Source organism: Trichechus manatus, unplaced genomic scaffold, assembly GCF_000243295.1.
Source record: "Trichechus manatus latirostris isolate Lorelei unplaced genomic scaffold, TriManLat1.0 scaffold00074, whole genome shotgun sequence".
In the NCBI taxonomy this organism is placed as follows: Eukaryota; Metazoa; Chordata; class Mammalia; order Sirenia; family Trichechidae; genus Trichechus; species Trichechus manatus.
The window spans coordinates 6,698,423-6,717,653 of NW_004444010.1; the positions used below are offsets into that span (position 1 = coordinate 6,698,423).

The window sequence follows — 19,231 nt, forward strand, 5'->3', positions numbered from 1 at the left end:
AAAAAAAAAAACCAAACCCTTTGCTGTCGAGTCAATTCTGACTCATATTGACCCTGTAGGGCAGAGTAGAACTGTCTCATAGGGTTTCCAAGGAGCACCTGGTGGATTCAGACTGCCAACGTTTTGGTTAGCAGCCAAACTTTTAACCACTAAGCCACCAGGGTTTCCTGTTACAGATTAGAACTACTATATTGGGTTTTCTAAGCTGTGATCTTTAAGGGAACAGATTGCAGGTCTTTCTCCTGCGGAGCAGCTGGGTGAATTAGAACCACTAACCTTTTGGCTAGCAGCTGAGAACTTAACCGTTCTGCCACCAGGGCTCCCTACCAAATGGATTACCCATTGTTGTTGAGTGGATTCCAACTTATAGTGAACTTATAGGACAGAGTAGAACCACCCCATAGGATTTCCCTGGTGGCTCAGTGGTTAAGAGCTTGGCTGCTAACCAAAAGGTTGGTAGTTTGAATCCACCAGCCGCTCCTCGGAAACCCTATGGGGCAGTTCTACTCTGTTCTGTAGGGTTGTTATGAGTCAGAATGACTAGACGACAATGGGTTTTTATGGTTTTTTAGTCTTTACAGAAGCAGAGTGCCACATCTTTCTCCTATGGAGCGGCTGGTCAGTGTGAACCACTGACCTTTCAGTTAGCAGTCCAGCCCTTAATCACTGTGCCACCAGGGCCCCTACTACCAAATGAATAGTTGGGATGAAACAAAATATATTTATTTTAAATAATCTAAGTTACCTTCTCATGAGTATTAACTTATTAAAGTAAAATAAATGATATTCCAGATGTTTAGTGTTAACTTCCCGTTTCTGATCACATAAAATGTTGACATTGGAATTGAATGATTCCTGTTACTTACTGTAAAAATAGTCATAACCCAGAATTTTCAACTAAAAATATTATAATTCAGAATTTGCTTACTGAATTGAGTCAAGGTTTTGTGTTAGGGATAAACACTGTGGAAAGAATTCTGGTATACTGGGTTGGTGGTTTTGTGCAGGATGCTTAGAATACCACAGCCCTTACAATAATTGTATACTCTACTGGCTTGTTTCCCAGATTTGCTTGAAAAGGGTCAGAGAACAGGCTGAAATTAATGACATATGAATGCTGAATCCCAATTAGAGGTGTCTTCAAAGGAATAATTAGGCTAGACTTAACAAAAGGGGATTATGAGAAGAAAAGGCTTTGGCAAATTATACACAGAAAGAAATGAAGATATGAAAAGAGGCAACTATCGGAGACTGGAGTTGGTAAAGATTTCAGGAAGCTATTTTTATCTGTTTATCTTAGAAATAATATAAATATAGCAAAACATAGAGATGACTGGAGAGGGATGATCACTGACCCCAGACTAAGAGTAGGAATGTGGATCCTTCTTGGGGTATACACTGGGATTTGTGTTTTAGGAGTCTTTATGTAGAGTCCATGGGTGGCACAATCAGTTAAGCACTCATACTACTAGCCAAAAGGTTGGTGGTTTGAACCCACTCATAAGTGCCTCAGAAGAAAGGCCTGGTGATCTGCTTCCAAAAGGTCACAGCCTTGAAAACCCTATGGAGCACAGTTCTACTCTGCAACACATGAGGTAGCCATGAGTCAGAACTGACTTCAAGGCAACTGGGTTGGCTCATCTATTCTCTTTATGATGGAGTGGCTATTCTCTGGGGGGTGCAAATGGTTAACAAGCTCAGTTGCTAAAAAAATGTCCATGGTTTGAGTCTAACCAGAGGTGCCACAGAAAAAAGGCCTGGAAATCTACTTCCAAAAAATCAGCCATTGAAAACTCTATGGAGCACAGTTCTACTTTGATACACATGGGGTTGCCATGAGTCAGGACCAACTGGATGGCAACTTCTTTTTTTTAAATTATATTTATGAAGGAGGACAGGGTTTTTGCTTTCCAAAATAACAGTAACCACAGCAAAAGTAGCAGCAAACACTTAAACTGTGCTTACTATGTACAGTGTTTGCATAGATTAATCTATCTGTGCTTCACTTTCCTCATCTGGAAAATGTGGATTAAATTGTTATGAATATCCACAACAACCATAGGAGGTAGGTACAATTAACTGGCTTGCTCACGATCATGCAGGTAGTTAGTGTCAGAAGGCAGACTGGAATTCAGCGCCTGGCTCTGAAGCCTGAGCTGTCATTCTCTGCAGTACATGGAAGGATACCTCTTAAGGAGAAGAATACATGCAAAATGTTGCTTCTCTGTACACATTTTTTGTATATCCTCCAGCCCATCCCTCCCTACACCATCCCTAGCTTCTTATTTTGTCAAGGACAGCATCTTCCCTAGGCTGTACTTTGCTCTTGTCAGTGTCCTTCCCTCCTTGCAAAACGGCTCCAGTGAAAAGAAGAGGAAAGGAAGATGCCTCATCGGCGTGCAGGCCCGTCTTTCTTCTTAGTGCAATCGCTAATATTCGTTGCAAAATCTTTTTTAGATGCGTGAGTTGTCATTCTAGCAGCACTCACTGAGTAGTCAGAGTCGGAAAGTTATCAAGAATGCAAATACTAATTTACTTTCCAGGAAACGGTTTCTAACTTTAAAAGCCTAACAATATTCTCAGACAATTCACTTCTGAATAAAACCCATTGCCATCGAGTCAGTTCCGACTCATAGCGACCCTGTACGGAAAAGGAGAACTGCCCCCACGGGGTTTCCAAAAAGGGACTGGTAGATTCAAACCGCCAACCTTTACGGCTGGTAGGCAAACGCCTAACCACTGCGCAACCAGGGCTCCGCTTGTGAATAAAAACCTCCTTTTTTTCTCTGTAGCGATCTAACCCCGACACTTCCCTGCACAGCACAGCCACAAGGGGGCAGGGGCGGCCGCGGAACTGGGCCGGACGGCGGGCGCGGCGGCTCGGCCATCGCTTGCTCTCGCCTGGCGCGCGGCTCTCGGCCATGGATTAGCGCATCTGAGGACGTGGGAGGCCGCGGGCCCCGCCCCCGGCCGCGGCGGCGGCTCTGCGCGGCCCTGGGAGCTGCGAACGGAGCTGAGCGGCGCGGAGGGTTCCACCGGCGGGCCGGGATACCAGGCAGCTCGCTGCCTTTCGGACTCCAGTCCGCGCGCCAGGGCACGGGCACTACCGCGGGCTTCTCGGGCGGGACCCGGGCTCGTGGCGGCGGAATCAGGGGCCGCCAGCCGGGGCGCCGGGACCATGGCGCTGCGCGCTCGGGCGTTATACGACTTCAGGTCGGAGAACCCGGGCGAGATCTCGCTGCGGGAGCATGAGGTGCTGAGCTTATGCAGCGAGCAGGACATCGAGGGCTGGCTCGAGGGCGTCAACAGCCGCGGCGACCGCGGCCTCTTCCCGGCCTCCTACGTGCAGGTGATACGCGCCCCCGAGCCCAGCCCAGCGGGCGACGGCGGCCCAGGCGTCCCCGCTCGCTACGCCAACGTGCCGCCCGGCGGCTTCGAGCCCCTGCCTGCCGCGCCGCCCTCCTCCTTCAAGCCTCCGCCTGACGCCTTCCAGCCGCTGCTGCTACCGCACCAGACGCCGCCGCCGAGCACTTTCCAGCCGCCCAGCGCGGGCTTCCCTTACGGCGGGGGCGCTCTGCAGCCGTCGCCCCAGCAGCTCTACGGTGGCGGCGGTGGCTACCAGGCCAGCCAGGGTAGCGACGATGACTGGGACGACGAGTGGGACGACAGCTCCACGGTGGCCGACGAGCCGGGTGCGCTGGGCAGCGGCGCGTACCCGGACTTCGACGGCTCGTCGTCGGGGGGCGGCGGCGTGGCGGGTCGCTACCGCCTGTCCACGCGCTCGGACCTGTCGCTGGGCTCTCGCGGCAGCTCGGCGCCCCCGCACCACCCGCAGCACCACCCGTCTGGGGCCAAGAGCTCGGCCACCGTGAGCCGCAACCTCAACCGCTTCTCCACCTTCGTCAAGTCGGGCGGGGAGGCTTTCGTGCTAGGCGAGGCGTCCGGCTTTGTCAAAGACGGGGACAAGCTGTGCGTGGTTCTGGGGCCCTATGGTCCCGAGTGGCAGGAGAACCCCTACCCCTTCCAGTGCACCATTGACGACCCCACCAAGCAGACCAAGTTCAAGGGCATGAAGAGCTATATCTCCTACAAGCTGGTGCCCACGCACACACAGGTGCCGGTGCATCGGCGCTACAAGCACTTCGACTGGCTGTACGCGCGCCTGGCCGAGAAGTTCCCCGTCATCTCGGTGCCCCACCTGCCGGAGAAGCAGGCCACGGGCCGCTTCGAGGAGGACTTCATCTCCAAGCGCCGGAAGGGCCTCATCTGGTGGATGAACCACATGGCCAGCCACCCAGTGTTGGCGCAGTGCGACGTCTTCCAGCACTTTTTAACGTGCCCCAGCAGCACCGATGAGAAGGCCTGGAAACAGGGCAAGAGGAAGGCCGAGAAGGACGAGATGGTGGGTGCCAACTTTTTCCTGACTCTGAGCACGCCCCCCGCCGCCGCCCTCGACCTGCAAGAAGTGGAAAGCAAGATCGACGGCTTCAAGAGCTTCACCAAGAAGATGGACGATAGCGCGCTGCAGCTCAACCACACTGCCAACGAGTTTGCGCGCAAGCAGGTGACCGGATTCAAAAAGGAGTATCAAAAAGTGGGCCAGTCCTTCCGGGGCCTCAGTCAGGCCTTTGAGCTGGACCAGCAGGCCTTCTCGGTCGGCCTGAACCAGGCCATCGCCTTCACCGGAGATGCCTACGACGCCATCGGCGAGCTCTTTGCCGACCAGCCGAGGCAGGACCTGGACCCGGTCATGGACCTGTTAGCGCTGTATCAGGGGCATCTGGCCAACTTCCCGGACATCATCCATGTTCAGAAAGGTAAAGCGTGGCCTTTAGAGCAAATGATGTTGAATTTATTTTCAGGCTGAAAGGGATGACTTTGACAAAAGTATCACTGCTGGTTCCAGACTAATACTCTATAGGTCCAGAATAAGGGATCGATTGTCCCACTGCTAGTGTCCTCCTTAAAGTACTCTTTAGGGAAGGTTCGGAGGGTATTTTGTAAGACATTGCAGTCGTCTTAGAGTTTGAATAGTTGGATAATGAGCTGCTTTTTGTACCGGTAATCTTGTGACTAGAGTAGAATTAGAAGGGGGGACCCAAACTGTATTAGGCATCCGTTTGAATACTGCAGTGGGTTTCAGGAGCATGAAAATAATGGGGAGGAACAGATGACTACAATTAAAGGTAAGTCCTGCTTTGGTATAGGAGTTAGGATCATTTCTCCAAGGTGCTAGTTTGGGCAATTGAGGACTTCTGCTTGCACCCTTTGTAAAAATGAGGTAAAAGAATCGCTCTAATTTCAGGAAGTTTTAAGAGAATTAATCTCATTGAAGCTTAATCATATTCAGTACGAAGTCTATTAACAGACCAAAATTAAGACTATTGGTTGGGAAAATGATGTAAAGAAACTAGTAGAATGCGTAGAATCTGAGTAGTGTATCTGAGAGCACTGTTTCTGGTACCCTAGTGAGTTAGCTGCCCAACTGTCAGAGTTTTTTAAATTACTAATTATTAATGCCCTTAGCGTTGGATAAAGGAGCCCTCGTGGCACAACAAGGGTTAAGCCCCCCGGCTGCTGACTGAAAGGTTGGCGGTTTGAACCCACCCAGCCGCTCCTTGGGAGAAAGACCTGCTGATCTGCTCCCGGTAAAAATTATAGTCTAGAAGATTCTATGGGGCAGTTCTACTCTGTACTGTTGCTAAGTTGGAATCGACTCGATGGCATCTAACAACGACTTTTGTTAAAGCACTCAAATTTGCCACTGACTTATGAAATAAATTTAGAGTAGTAATCCTTGTCCTAATTTTACTAATTTGCATTCTGATGTAATCCCTTGAGTGAGAGAATGTTAGGGTGTTGGAGTTAGGCAGGCGGGTCTTGGCAGTGTGGGGGGAGGGTGGGAAGAGGGAGTCCTTGAATCTAACTTCCTGCGCTGGTAGAAAGCTCCTTAGGTCATCAGCCTACCCTTCCTGATGAGATGCTCACTGCCTGATGAGATGCTCACTGCCTGTTCAGGTGAACCAGTCCATTTATGAACAACTCTGATCCTTGATATATTCTTTCTTGTATTTATCTAAAATTTGCCTCTCTTGATTCTCTTGCTGTCCCAAGGAACTACACAAAATGAGTCTGTTCCTCACTCACTTGTCAGCCCTTCAGACATTTGGAGACAGCCGTCTCTCTCCTTCCTCTTCTAAGTGACTCTTAGCACAGGGGTGGGGAGGGGCTCCTTCAGACATCTTCAGTGTGTCAATGACCCTACTAGAATGCAGTAACCTGAAACATCTGCATCACAAACTTTAGTAGAGAAAGTAGCTTTCTTGGCAATTCAAAATTTGTAAATGTAATCTAAGACTGAATTAGCTTTTTGAGGGGCCTATTGCCGTTGGCATATATTGAGCTTGCTTCTGCATTCCTTACGTATTTTTTGCATGAATTGCTCTGAATCCTTGACTTTTTGGCTGGTGCTGGTGGAACTGACTTTTTGAGCCTTTAATCAGGATTTTACATTTAAATTCCATTGTGTTTACATGGAATTTAAATGTATCTGGAACCACGCTGGCTACCTTTTTCATATTTCTGTAAGTTTATGCAAATTGTTTGTAAATAGATGAAAATGAGTGGAGCCAAGTGAAGAACCCTTTTGGCCAGACACTGGTGACTGTCTACTCCAGGGTGGTGTCAGTTCATTCATTGGTTTTATTGTCATTCAGGCCACGCAGCCAAAAATATGATGGCAGCCTTTGTCATGTGCCCTGCTGTTGACATTATTTATTCAGAAAGGTACGGAGTCTGTTTCAAGGTCTACTTTGAGTTTACCGCTGTCGTCTACTTAGTCTATTAAACTATCTAGTTTATTAAAAAAAAAAAAAAAACACCAAAAAAACTCTGGAACTGAAATTATCACCTATTGTTTGGGAATTGAAAAACCTCTTTCATTAAAACCAGTAAGTCCCGTTTTATGTTATTTGAACAGATTCAAGGGCATTAAACGTAATTTCTAGGAACTTGGGAAAGAACACCAGTTGATACTCAATATAGTTTGTTTCTGTTGTAGCCTTGGTGTGTAACGTACAGGGATCCGATGTCCCTAGATGACGTGTCTTTAGTATGGACTGCCATTTAAAGCTATAGTGTGGCATTTGCTCACAACTGTTATTTATTGTGGATGCTAGTGTGGGTAATTTTTAGCAATACAGAAGAGATGAGTATCATAAACTAATACTTTTTGAGCATGTTCAGGACTGTAGTTGTAAAAAGCAGTTCAACTTCGTTCCTTTCTTAGCTATGCAGTTGCTATTGGAAGGAATCTTTTTCAGTCTGAGCACTTGGGGATTTTATATGCAGATTGTTTTTTTCCCTCTAAGGTCTCAGAGCATAATCACATCAAAGGTCTTGCTGTGGCTTTTGAGAGAAGAGAACAAAATAAATAAATGAAAACCTTTAAGCAATTTAAACAACCGTTTGTTGTAGGTATTGGTCAAAAGTTTCTACTCCAACTTAGGGAGAAGTGTAAAACTAAAAAAAAAAAAAAAAAAAAGTCAGAATACTTATTTTACCTGTTAAGCTCTTGTTGTTCAAGGTAAAGCTAAAGCAGTTCCACTACTTCTGCATTTCATATGTTCTGTTATAATGGAGCCCTGGTGGCGTACTGGTTAAGAGCTCGGCTGTTAACCAAAAGGTCGGCAGTTCAAATCCACCAGTCACTCTTTGGAAACCCTGTTGGGCAGTTCTGGTCTGTCCTGTAGGGTCACTATGAGTCAGAATCGACTCACACAGTGGGTTTAATGTATTATAAAATCCCCATTTAGATGAGATAGAATGTGATTAGAAAGTGCCTTTTAATTACTAAAGCAGTTAAGAAGGAGAGTTAATTAGATTTTTTTTTTTCTCTTAATTCCTGGGGGAAAGGAAAGGAACATTAGGCTCCTAAACTTTTTTCTTATCCAGAAGATTGCTGTGATCAGTCGGCTTGTAGAATATTCTAGACCTGTGCTGTCTGATACTGTAGCCATGAGCTACATGTGGTGATTAAATTTAAGTTAATTAAAATTAAATTAAACATTTAGTTCCTCAGTCACGCTAGCCATATTTCAAGTGCTTAAGAGCTAGTGTCTACCATATTGGATGGTGAGATAGAGAACATTTCCATCATCTGAGGAAGTTCTGTGCTAGGCAATTTGCTGTAGTTTAACTGTCAACCTTGTCATAAGTTTTTCCAGCAAATTGATTATCTTTTAAAGTACTTTCCAAATAGTTTTTCTTTGGTTATCACATGACATCCCCTTCTTCCCACATAGACTCAAGTAGTAAAAACAATAAGGGAAGCAGGTCCTGGTAGATCCTTCTTTACAGAACTTCCCAGACACTTGTCCAGTGAGTTTCATGGTATGAGCATGCCCATCTGCTGTGCAACCTGCATATGTGTCCCATTCGGAAAACACAACTGGTCTCTGAGTGGACATCTGAGGCCGAAAAGGAACCAGTTATAGAACGGGGGCAGGGGAAGCTCAGATACTCTTAACTATGGTGGAGTGGCTTTTTTTTTTTTAACTAAGTACTAGAAACCATTGCTTCAGTTTAATAATGGTTTTATTGTGAGTACTTTCTGTAAAAGTGAAGAAAGAAAGCCATATGTTTCCTTCAGCGAAAAGAGAGTTCTAGAATTCTGATTTTTTTATCAGCTACTGGAGTCTTAGATAAATAGACCTATTTAGGTTAATGGAGCCCTGGTATCTCAGTGGTTAAGAGCTGGAATCCAACAGCCGCTCCTTGGAAACCCTGTTGGGCAGTTCTGCTCTGTCCTATAGGGTTGTTACGGGTTGGAATCAACAGAGGGTTTGGTTTGGTTTTGGTATTTAGGTTAGTAGAGTAGAGAGTGAAAGAAGAAGGCAGTTTCCTGTGTCTGTATAGGGCTTCGAACTGGTTTGTTCTGGTTCAGACCCCTGCTGAGAACTTGCATTTGTAACAAGTTCTCAGGCAATGGATGTTCATGCTACCAGTTAGGGACCAAGAGCAGTGGTTTTCAAAATTTACGATACATAGGAATCACATGGGGGGATGTTGTTAAATTGTAGATTCTGATTCAGTATATCTGGGGTGGAAATGCAAATTCTTAGCAGGGGTTCGAACCAGAACAGACCAGTTCTAAGCCCTGAGTCTGTAGTACATTAGATGGGAATTCAGAATCTTTTTGAATTTTATTTGTATTTTGTTTGACTTAATAGGAGCCCTTTATAGTCTTTGTTCGTAAGCAGTTTATTGATCCCTGTCTAGGAAGTACATACTCGTCTGTCACTGACCAGCTGTGTAATCCTGTAGTCTCAGTTTTCTTCTCTTTAAATGGTAGCATTTTATCCTCTTCCCTTCTTATCCATCCTTGCTTTTATAATGCTGATGTTGTTGAGTTTGTGGTTGCATACAGAATATAGTTCACTATTAGTTTTTTGGCATATGCAGTTTTATTTTCAAAGATAATGACTAATCTCTAATACAGTATTTAATACAGCTATATCTGGATGGCAGCAAGTCGTTGTGGTTTAAAAGCTTTAGGCTTCTCTTGGGGGATATTATAAAAGGGAAAGACTGTAAAAGTTAGATTATGAGAAATGTTTTCATCTTTATTTATGAATATGGACTAGAGAGCTAGAGGGAATCACTTAACGTGAAATTTCTTTATTCCAGAAAAAGGTTATAAAATCATGTAAAAATGGTTTGTTGGTAAAATCTAGTCTGAGCCGAGTGAAGCAGGGAGGCAAGACTAGACAAACAGGCAGTCCTGTTTTCGGTACTCTTAAGTTAAATACGCAGAGGCTACTCCATTTCTCTCTGTAAATGTTCAGATGGAGCCTTCTTTTCAACAAAAAATAGCCCCAGGACCTTAGGAATGGTATACCAGTAGTGGGCATATCAGTCTTGCTGGGTAGAATTTCACCATTGTGCTTCCTTTCACCATTTGCAGGGTTGGTCTTACGTCCCTTAGACATTAATTAAAGATAGCCAGAGTCCTTGCGGGGTGCACAAGGTAAGGCAGGGCTACAGTGAGACCTTCCCTGTCTGCTCCCCATTCTCCTGGGGCTAAAAATAGCCGTGCAAGAGTGGTGCCAGGAATACAGAGAAAAGGTCTAACAAGTTGGACTCTTGGCAAACTCATCCTTATTTTGGAGCCTCTGGGCTGGAAATTGAAACTATTCATCCTTTTTGTTTTGGCCCCATCTTAATTGAACCCTTTTTTCTTCTCCTCTACCCCCACCCCCAGCTATTCTAAAGAGACTTCAGATCTAGCTTCAGCCTTTGGCCCAATCTGTATTTTCTTAGTGGTAATGTAGTAACCCTTGAGGGTTTTGAAATAGATGACGCATTTTCTTGGTTAAAACATACGACTGGGTCAAGAACAGTCTTGGGTCATAAAGCCAAGTGGGGTCCTGTTTACATTGCCCTGTCAGTGGATTCTCAGACTTCTTTTTTGAGCCATGGAGCCCTCTTCAAAGTGTCTCTGAAAAGCCCACTGTGTTACACTGATCATAGCAGAATTGAAAGGAGGCCAGAGGACCCCACTGCCCTCCTTGCTTCTCCCGGTAACTCTTGGAGCACTGTGAACTCAATTGGACTTCCCTCTTGATTCAGAAATGTCATCCCCAAAGGTTCCTGTGTGGTCATCTTAGGATTTCCAAACATTGTGGTGGAACCCCAACAACTGAGACATTCTGGAAACCAAAAAAATTCCGATTCCTAGTGACCCTGTAGGACAACTGCCCCATGGGGCGTCCAAGGAGCGGATGGTGGATTTGAACTGCTGACTTTTTGGTTAGCAGCCGAGTTCTTAACCCCTCTGCTCCCTAATAGGACAGAGTAGAACTGCTCCATAGGGGAAGAAGGTATAAATTCACTTACAGACATGACACTTCCCTTAAACTATGTTTTTTTTCTGCAGACTGAATAAAATTCTATCATTATATTTGTTTAAAGTGTTTTTAGTTAAAATCTTAATTTCAAGTGAGATTTAGTTTGCCATCTATTTATGAAGCTTCATGATGTCATTAAGTAAATGATTATCACAAATAAAATGACACCATAATGCATAGCTCTGTTTGATGAGGGTGTACCCTGAAGACCTGTACTGCTTACCACCCCACATGTGTAGAGCACAGCCTAGATTCTCTTTACTCTGCTGGTGTCTGCAGGATACTCCTTGACTTGTCTGACTAGTGGAGGAAACAGGTAAACCAGCCATGGTGATGCTGGTTGCCAGGTCCAGAGAGCCATGTGCCAGGATGCTGGGACCCCAGAGGAGGGGGCCGAACCCACCCTGGAGAGGACTCCGCCAGGCTACGCAGAAGAGATGGGGCTGACCCGAGTCTAGAGGGAGCTGAGTTAGTTGTACCAACAAAGGCAGGGATGTACCAAGTGAAGAATTACAAATGCAGGGTCTCATCCCTCTGACCTTGCAGACCTGCATGGAATCTGGTTGTCGGGTGCATGAATTGAGGGGGGGCCTCAGAGAGTTATTTAACCTCTCTGAGCCCAGTTTTCTTATTGGCAAAGGGTGGGGCACACTTCCTCACAAGGTCATCATGAGGATTAAATATTGTGGTCCATAGTAACTACTCACTGTTTAATTTTTGAAAAGTAGAAAGGTGCTTTTAAAATGAAAGACACTGTCCTTTAATCTTGTTGCAACTTAGTCGCCCCACCTGGTAGTCTGTTGCCACCAGTATTGAAGGCAAAAGTATCAAAGCTCAAGGAGTCACCAGTGTAACAGTGAAATGTTAAATTCTAATGAGATTCTCCCACACTGAACACGAGAAATAATAGTAACAGAGGGATAAAGGTAGGTGTTACTTAGAGTCACCAGTTGTTCGTATTAAATGACTAATGTAAATTGTCTCCTGTCATCATCCCTCTCCCCCAAGTTACTTGTGTCGTTCGCAAATTACTGTAGCATCTTTGAGCTTTAGTTCCCTCATCTGTAAATATGAGGTTAATGATTTCCTAGGTACCATTTTGTTGGTTGATTTTTTTTTTTAATAGTATCACTTCATTGAGTATAAAATACTCTTACAAATACAGTAAATATTTAGACATTCTTTCTGCCTGGTTTCAATAGTGTTCTGTCTGCTTATTTGATTTTGTAATCTGGGAGCATGAAAACCCTTTATCAGCTGATGTGAAAGAAAGTTTGTGCACATTTAAATCAGATCAGCAAGCATGCATGGAGGGTTTACCTCACCAGGTGCTGTGAATGTGAAAGTGATTAATAACTGGCCACCTACCTGCTGCTGATGGCTCCCAGGTGTTCTGAAGCTGAGGCACACTGGGGCAGCTGAACCAACTTCTCTCTTCCCCAAACGAGGGCTGTAATTTAGAAGGCCACCAAAGAGATAAATTGTGATGGTGGCTTTTTCCTCCTATACAACATACTTCACTTTGAGTTCCAAATATTGATTCCTTTCCAAAAGTGGAAACGGTCTGATATTGATCTTATGTTTATAGCTTGAATAAACTTTAGTCTGAATGAGTTTTAGTCCATGTGTCTTCCTTCCCCCCCTCCCCCCCTTAGAACTTTTTATCTCTCACTGTGATTTGATGTTCCTCTTCTGATAAAGAAATTTCATGTATTGTTAAGCAGGTGGAGCCCCTGTGGCAAGTGGTTAAGAGCTCAGCTGCTAACCAAAAGGTCAGCAGTTTGAATCCACCAGCTCCTTGGAAACCCTATGGTGCAGTTCTACTCCGTCCTGTAGGGTCACTATGAGTTGGAATAAACTCAACGGCAACGGCTTTTTCTTTTTTATTTAGCAAGTAGGGAGACAGTGGCTAGGGAAGGGATCTAAAATAAATAGATTCATTCCTAGGACCCTCTAAAAAGAGAAATTTGATTTTATTCAACAAATATTGAAGTGTCTGTCATGTACCAGCTCTGCTGTAGATGCTAGGGCTGCATCAGTGGCTGAAATAAAGATAACCGCCCTTGGGAGCTTACATTCCAGCTGGGAGGAGACGCAGGAAGAAAAACAAACACAGCAAGTCAGTTTTAATGTATGTTGGAATATGGTATGTGGTAGGGAAAACGAAAAGGTGGGGCAGGGTAAGAAGCTGGAGTGGCAGGATGAAGTATTAAGAAGCATGGTTAAACTAAGCCTCATTGAGAAGGTGAGATTTAAGCAGAGATCTGAAGAAGGTGAGTGAGTTAGCCAAACAGATATCTGGGGGAGGGCTTTTTAGGTAGGGGGTACAGCTGGAGCAAAGTGTGGGCATGTTCCAGGAGTGTTGAGGAACTGCAAAGAGGCCAGGTGGTGGGAGCTGAGAGGAGCCTAGTAGGAAATGAGGTCATGCAAGGTCACATTTGTAGGGCTTTGTCGGTCATTGTCAGGACTTGGAATAAAGGCCAAGTGAGATGGGAGCCATTGCAGGGTTTTGAGCCAAAAAATGACCTCCAGCTTGATGTTTTAATTGATATTTCTTCTGGTGGCTGTGTTGAGAGTAGACTGGGAGTCAGGGAGACTGCTCCAGTAGTCCAAGTGAGAGGTATTGGTGGCTTGGACCAGGGTGGGGGCAGCAGAGGGGGTAAGAAAGTGTCTGACTCTGGACACATTTTAAAGGTAAAGTCACAGTCTTATTTTGAGGGATTGGATTTGACGTGTGAGAGAAACAAGGGTCATCAGGCGTGACTCCACAATTTTTGGCCTGACCTACAGTAAGAGTGGAGTTTTTATCAGTTGAGATGGGGAATCAGGACTTTAATCCTTTTAGATTGACTGGGCTCCTGCATTCTGTTCCACTTCTCTCGCACCCCACCCCATGCACCCAGATAGTCAAGCCTCAGATGTAGTGCTTCCTTGTATGCAGTATGCCTCTTTGAGGCCCATCATTTTCCAAGTAATTATAGCTGATGAAAAGCTAAATGGTGTCCCAAAGATATATAGTATATATCCTGTATACTCCGTTGTTAATATGTGCATGTTGTTGTTAGCTGCCGTTAAGTCGCTCTCAGTTCATGGCGACTCCAGGTGTTACAGAGTAGAACTGCTCTGTAGGGTTTTCTTGGCTGTAATCTTTACAGAAGCAGATTGCCAGGCCTTTCTTTTGCAGAGCCACTGGTTGGGTTTGAACCATCAACCTTTTGTTAGCAGCTGACTGCAAACACCTTGCGCCACCCAGACTCCTTCATGCATGCATAAAAAGCCAAAAACCAAACCTGTTGCCGTCGAGTCGATTCCGAGTCATAGTGACCCTATAGGACAGAGTAGAACTGCCCCGTAGTGTTTACAGAGGAGCAGCTGGTGGATTTGAACTGCTGACCTGCTGGTTAATAGCTGTAGCATAGTAAGTATTTAATGAATGTGTGTTGAATTAATTAATGAAGTAGGCACTGGATAAGTACCTGCCTTAGTTTTCTAGGGCTGCTGTAACAGAAATACTACAAGTGGATGACTTCAACAAACAAGTTTATTCACTCATGGTCTTGTAGGCTAGAAGTCTAAATTCAGGGTGTCAGTTCCAGGGGAAGGCTTGCTTTCTCTATCGTCTCTAGAGGAAGGTCCTTGTCATCAGTCTTCCCCTGGACTAGGAGCTTCTCCTTACAGGAACCCTGGGTGCAAAGGATGCACTCTGCTTCTGGTGCTTCTTTCTTGGTAGTAGGTCCCCTACTCTCCGCTCACTTCCTTTTCCTTTTATCTCATAAGATAAAAGTGGTGCAGGCCACACCCCAGGGAAACTCCCTTTACGTTGGATCAGGGATGTGACCTTAGTAAGGGTGTTATAATCCCATCTGCATCCTCTTTAACATAAAATTACAATCACCAAATGGAGGACAACCACACAATATTGGGAATCATGGCCTAACCAAGTTGACACATGTTTTTGGGGGACACAATTCAACCCATGATAGTACCTCTGGTTGATTTAGAAATAGTTGTCTTCTGTGATTTATAGGTTTTTGTTTTGCTGTTTATATGATAATTGATAATAGAGTTTAAAAATATACAGACAACAAAATAAGATCTGGGTATATTTTATGGATGAAGTCATTAATGAACATGTGAGTGATTTAAAAGTCTTAGACTTCTGTCCACATGAAATGACTTTCCAGAATTCTTTAGGGAGAGGAGAGGAAGTTTGAAAAAGCCTTATTTTATATGCCATAGGGTCGTTATGAGTCAGAATCAACTTGACAGGACCAGGTATTTGGGTTTACATCATGATTTTACTTTATGTTGCTGTTTGGTGTTTAAACATGTGTATATTTACTTCTTTCCTCTTCAGTAAGCTTTAATTGTGTTGCTGTTACTGGAGCCCCTTTTGCTTAATTCACGTCATAAGATTCTTGTTGATTGACTTGATACACAAAGTGCTGAGTCTAGGTGTTGAGCAGTAGGGTTAAGTTCCAGAAGGGAGGTGATGTGTGCACAGAGAATTGAAATGAAAGGCAGATTTAACTTAGTGCTGAGAGTAAAGAGAGTGCATGCGAGGCCAGAGAAGGGAGAGAGGGAGGTAATCCTCCATTTGCATTAGTGGCTTGGGTGAGTAGCATTTGGTTTTCTCCTTTGAACAATGGTCATAGTTTGTCATTTGAAGGAGTATAGATGAAAAGTGCATCCCAGATCTTGGAAATGCATCGATAAGCATGTAAGAGTTGACTTTTCAAGTGTAGGTACACTAGGAAAATATTTCATGTGAATGCAGCAGACAGTTATTAAATGCCTGCTGTGTACCCAGTGCTCTTGAAGACTGCTCAGGTCATTGAGGGAGACTGACAAATAAGTAGATGTCACCATACAGTGCGACACATACAATCATGGAAATGTGCCATGGTGTGCAGTTGAACAGAGGAGGGAGCAGTTAACCATGGGGAGTGGATAGGAGGGTTCAGGGTTGGCTTCTCCAGGTCTCGGTCTAAAAAGTTTTGATAAGCAACTGAAAGTTGGCCAAGCAGGCAGGCTGAGGAAGGGCATTCTGGGCAGAGGGAACCACATGTGCAAAAATCCTGGCTAAACCTGGCTGCCTCTCAGAATCAACAGTGGAGTGGTTACAGCTGTACAGTGGGCCACATCCCGGACCTGTGAAATCTGAATCTCAGGGGTGTGGGTCCTAGCCATTGGTACTGTCAGAAAAAACTTAGGTAATTTTGACGTGCTGCTGGGGATGTTGAAGGGAGCATCGCAGAAATCAGACAGGGTATTGACTTGGTCAGGCCTGCACTTAGATGGACAGATGCTGGTGGCAGGTGTAAAGGGTGGCTTGGACTGGGATAAGATGGGAGCTCTTACGCTAATTCAGGCTAAACTGAGGGAAATGGGAGTGTAATAAATAGTAATAGTAATTGCTACCATTTATTGAGTACTTACTATGTGACTAGCAGTATTCCGGGCATGTGATATATATCTTAACTCCATTCAGGAGTGATTATGATACTAGAGTGGCTGCAAGCATGGACTCTAGAACCAAATGGATCTGAGTTTGAGTTCCTCCCACTTTTCACTGTGCAACTTGGGGCAATGGACTTAACTTTTCTCAGTCTCCGTTTCCATGTGTGTGAAATGGAGTAACCATTTTGCATGGTATTAGTGCCTAAGATTCTGAGCATTTAATATTAGTTATTAATTCCCCATGGGACTATTATGCCCATTTTATGCCTGTGAAAGCACAGGCTCAGGGAAGTGATTTCCAGGATCACACAGCTAATTAGAAGAGCCAGGAATTGAATTCATTTTTTACCTTGACCTGAGACTGGTGTTCTTTATACTACAATAAGTGTAAAGAATTTTGCTTGCTCGAAAATTGAGTTATTTTATAGGCAGTCAGCAGCCACTAAAGATTTTAAACTGAAGAACGATGTCTTAATCATAATAAAAATAGCTAACATATTTTGAGGGCTTACTATGTGCCAGACACTTTGCCTTGTGTTTTATGTTCCTTATATTGATTTAAACCTCGTAGGAGCTTTTGAGGTAAATACTTTTATTACCTGTATTTTATAGATGACAAACTAAGCCACAGAAATTTGGACTGCATGTTCTTGGAGGCGAACTTCTGTGAGGTGCAGCCCTGGCTCCCAGGTCAGGGCTGGAGGAAGTTTGTCTTCTGGGCTTTGCACAGAGCTGAGGAGGTGTTAGAATAGTCCCAGCGAGAGGATGGCTATGGAAGGGAGTGGCGAACTCCAGATACCAGCTAGGCAGGATGGCAGGACTTGCTGAGGGGATGCCTGTCTTGAGGAACCTAGTATTACCTTTGAGGTCTTTGATTTGGGCGATAGAAAGTGGTGATGCCAGTAATAGAAATAGGCAGGTGTCTTAGTCATATAGTGCTGCTGTAACAGAAATACCACAAGTGGATGTCTTTAACAAAGAGAAATACATTCTCTCACTGTCTAGTAGGCTAAAAGTCCAAATTCAGGGCGTCAGCTCCAGGAGAAGGCTTTCTCTTTGTTGGCTCTGGAGGAAGGTTCTTGTCATCAGTCTTCCCCTGGACTAGGAGCTTCTAGCGCAGGGACCCCAGGTCTAAAGGATGCACTATTCTTCTAATTCTCTCTTTCGTATCTCAAAAGAGATTGGCTTAAGACACTAATCTTGTAGAGCTCATCAATATAACTGCCATTAATCCATCTCATTACATCATAATGATAGGATTTACAACACATAGGGAAATCACATCAGATGACAAAATGGTAGACAGTCATACAATACTAGGAATCATGACCTAGCCAAGCTGACATATATTTTTGGGGGATACAGTTCAATCCATGACAGCAGGGTAAGAAGAGGAGTAGGATTAAAAGGAAAGATAAGGAATGGCACTGAAGGGATTCTTAGAATCCTGCTTTATGGGCTTTTTTATTGTATTATATGGACATTTGTGATTTTCACAAAAGCCACACATTGTCTGTAATGAGAATCTTTGACTAAATATTAATAGATGTCAGTATGGGTAATAGGTAATTTTCACGTTTTGTGACTTGGCATTTCATGTATAGTTTAAAAGTCTATGTTTTAGGTGCTTTATTTTGTGTTTAGTTGGTTATTTATGATCTAATTTAAGGAAGTCCAGATGTGGCCAGAATACAGACTTAGAGCCTCCGGATGCCTGGTACCTGCCAGCACAAGGAGGAGCAGGAAGACCACAGGGTGAGGGGATGGTCTTAAGTTTACAACAGGTGATTTAGGAATTACCCCAAAGCTTATTGTTGTTGTTAGCTGCTGTCAAGTTGGCCCCCAACTCATGGTGACCCCATGCACAACCAAACAAAATGCTGCCCAGTCCTGTGTCATCCCCATGATCAGTTACGAATCAGACCATTGTGATCCATGGGGTTTTCATCGGCTAATTTTTGGAGACAGGTTGCTAGGCCTTTCTTCCTTGTTTGTCTTAGTGTGGAAGCTCCACTGAAACCTATTCAGCATCATAGCAACATGCAAGCCTCCAATGATAGATGGGTGGTGGCTGTGCATGAGGTGCACTGACCAGGAATCAAACCTGGGTCTCTGTAACATGGTAGGCAAGAATTCTGCCACTCAACCACCAATGCCACCACACCAAAGCTTAGTGATTGTGAAGTGACGTAAAGTGCCAGTCCTGGTGGCCACTGTGGGAGCATCATTTTTAGAGATGATTAGTTACTGGTATAAAATCATTTGGCGTGCACTAAGGAAAATGATTAATACTGTGCTGTTCACCTGCCATTGTACCTTAAGTAAGCAAACTGAAACAACGAAGTTTGCAATTTCGATCCTGAAGTTAAAAACTAGATATTATTTATGGAAAAGTACTTGAAAGCAAGAAATTTATTCACATAAGTATAATTCGTGAAAATATACTTCTAACTACAATATCAGCTTCTGTATTCTTAGAAGCATTTACACAATCCCATGGCTTTGGGTGTGTTTCTCCTGTCATCCTGGTTTCCCTTCTAAAAAGGGTTGGGTCAGTTTAGCAGCTTCTATTGGATTCACCTTATTTTGGATTTCCCTTTATCTTCCTAGAAAAAAAAAAAACTAGAGTTATAACTTTAATTAAAGATAACGTTTCCAGAGTTCACCCTTCTTTTTGGTATAAAAGTGTTTGTTGTGTAACAAAGGGTCAGTTAAACCCAAAGTGCTGGCTGCTTGCAAACATATCCATTGCTGCTTTATTTCCACAGGCCAATATCCATACACGTGTATCAGATAACGAAAGAATTAAGAAGTGAAATTATGTACTGCAGACCTCAGGCATCAGTTGTGTTCTCTGAATTTAA

The 19,231-nt window shown here is 44.2% G+C and overlaps 1 protein-coding gene across 2 annotated transcripts in view; it reads left to right on the forward strand.

The window, feature by feature from the left end:
- Positions 1–3,003: 3,003 nt before the first annotated feature.
- SNX18 (sorting nexin 18) overlaps positions 3,004–19,231 on the forward strand; it is a 31,365-nt gene continuing 15,137 nt past the window's right edge. The window contains exon 1 of one of the 2 annotated variants that reach the window (XM_004380463.2): positions 3,004–4,817. In XM_004380463.2, coding sequence (XP_004380520.1) covers positions 3,179–4,817 — 1,639 coding nt within the window. In that variant the 5' untranslated portion in view covers positions 3,004–3,178. The remainder of the gene's footprint in view (positions 4,818–19,231) is intronic. The other variant, XM_023734975.1, reaches the window with a different exon arrangement.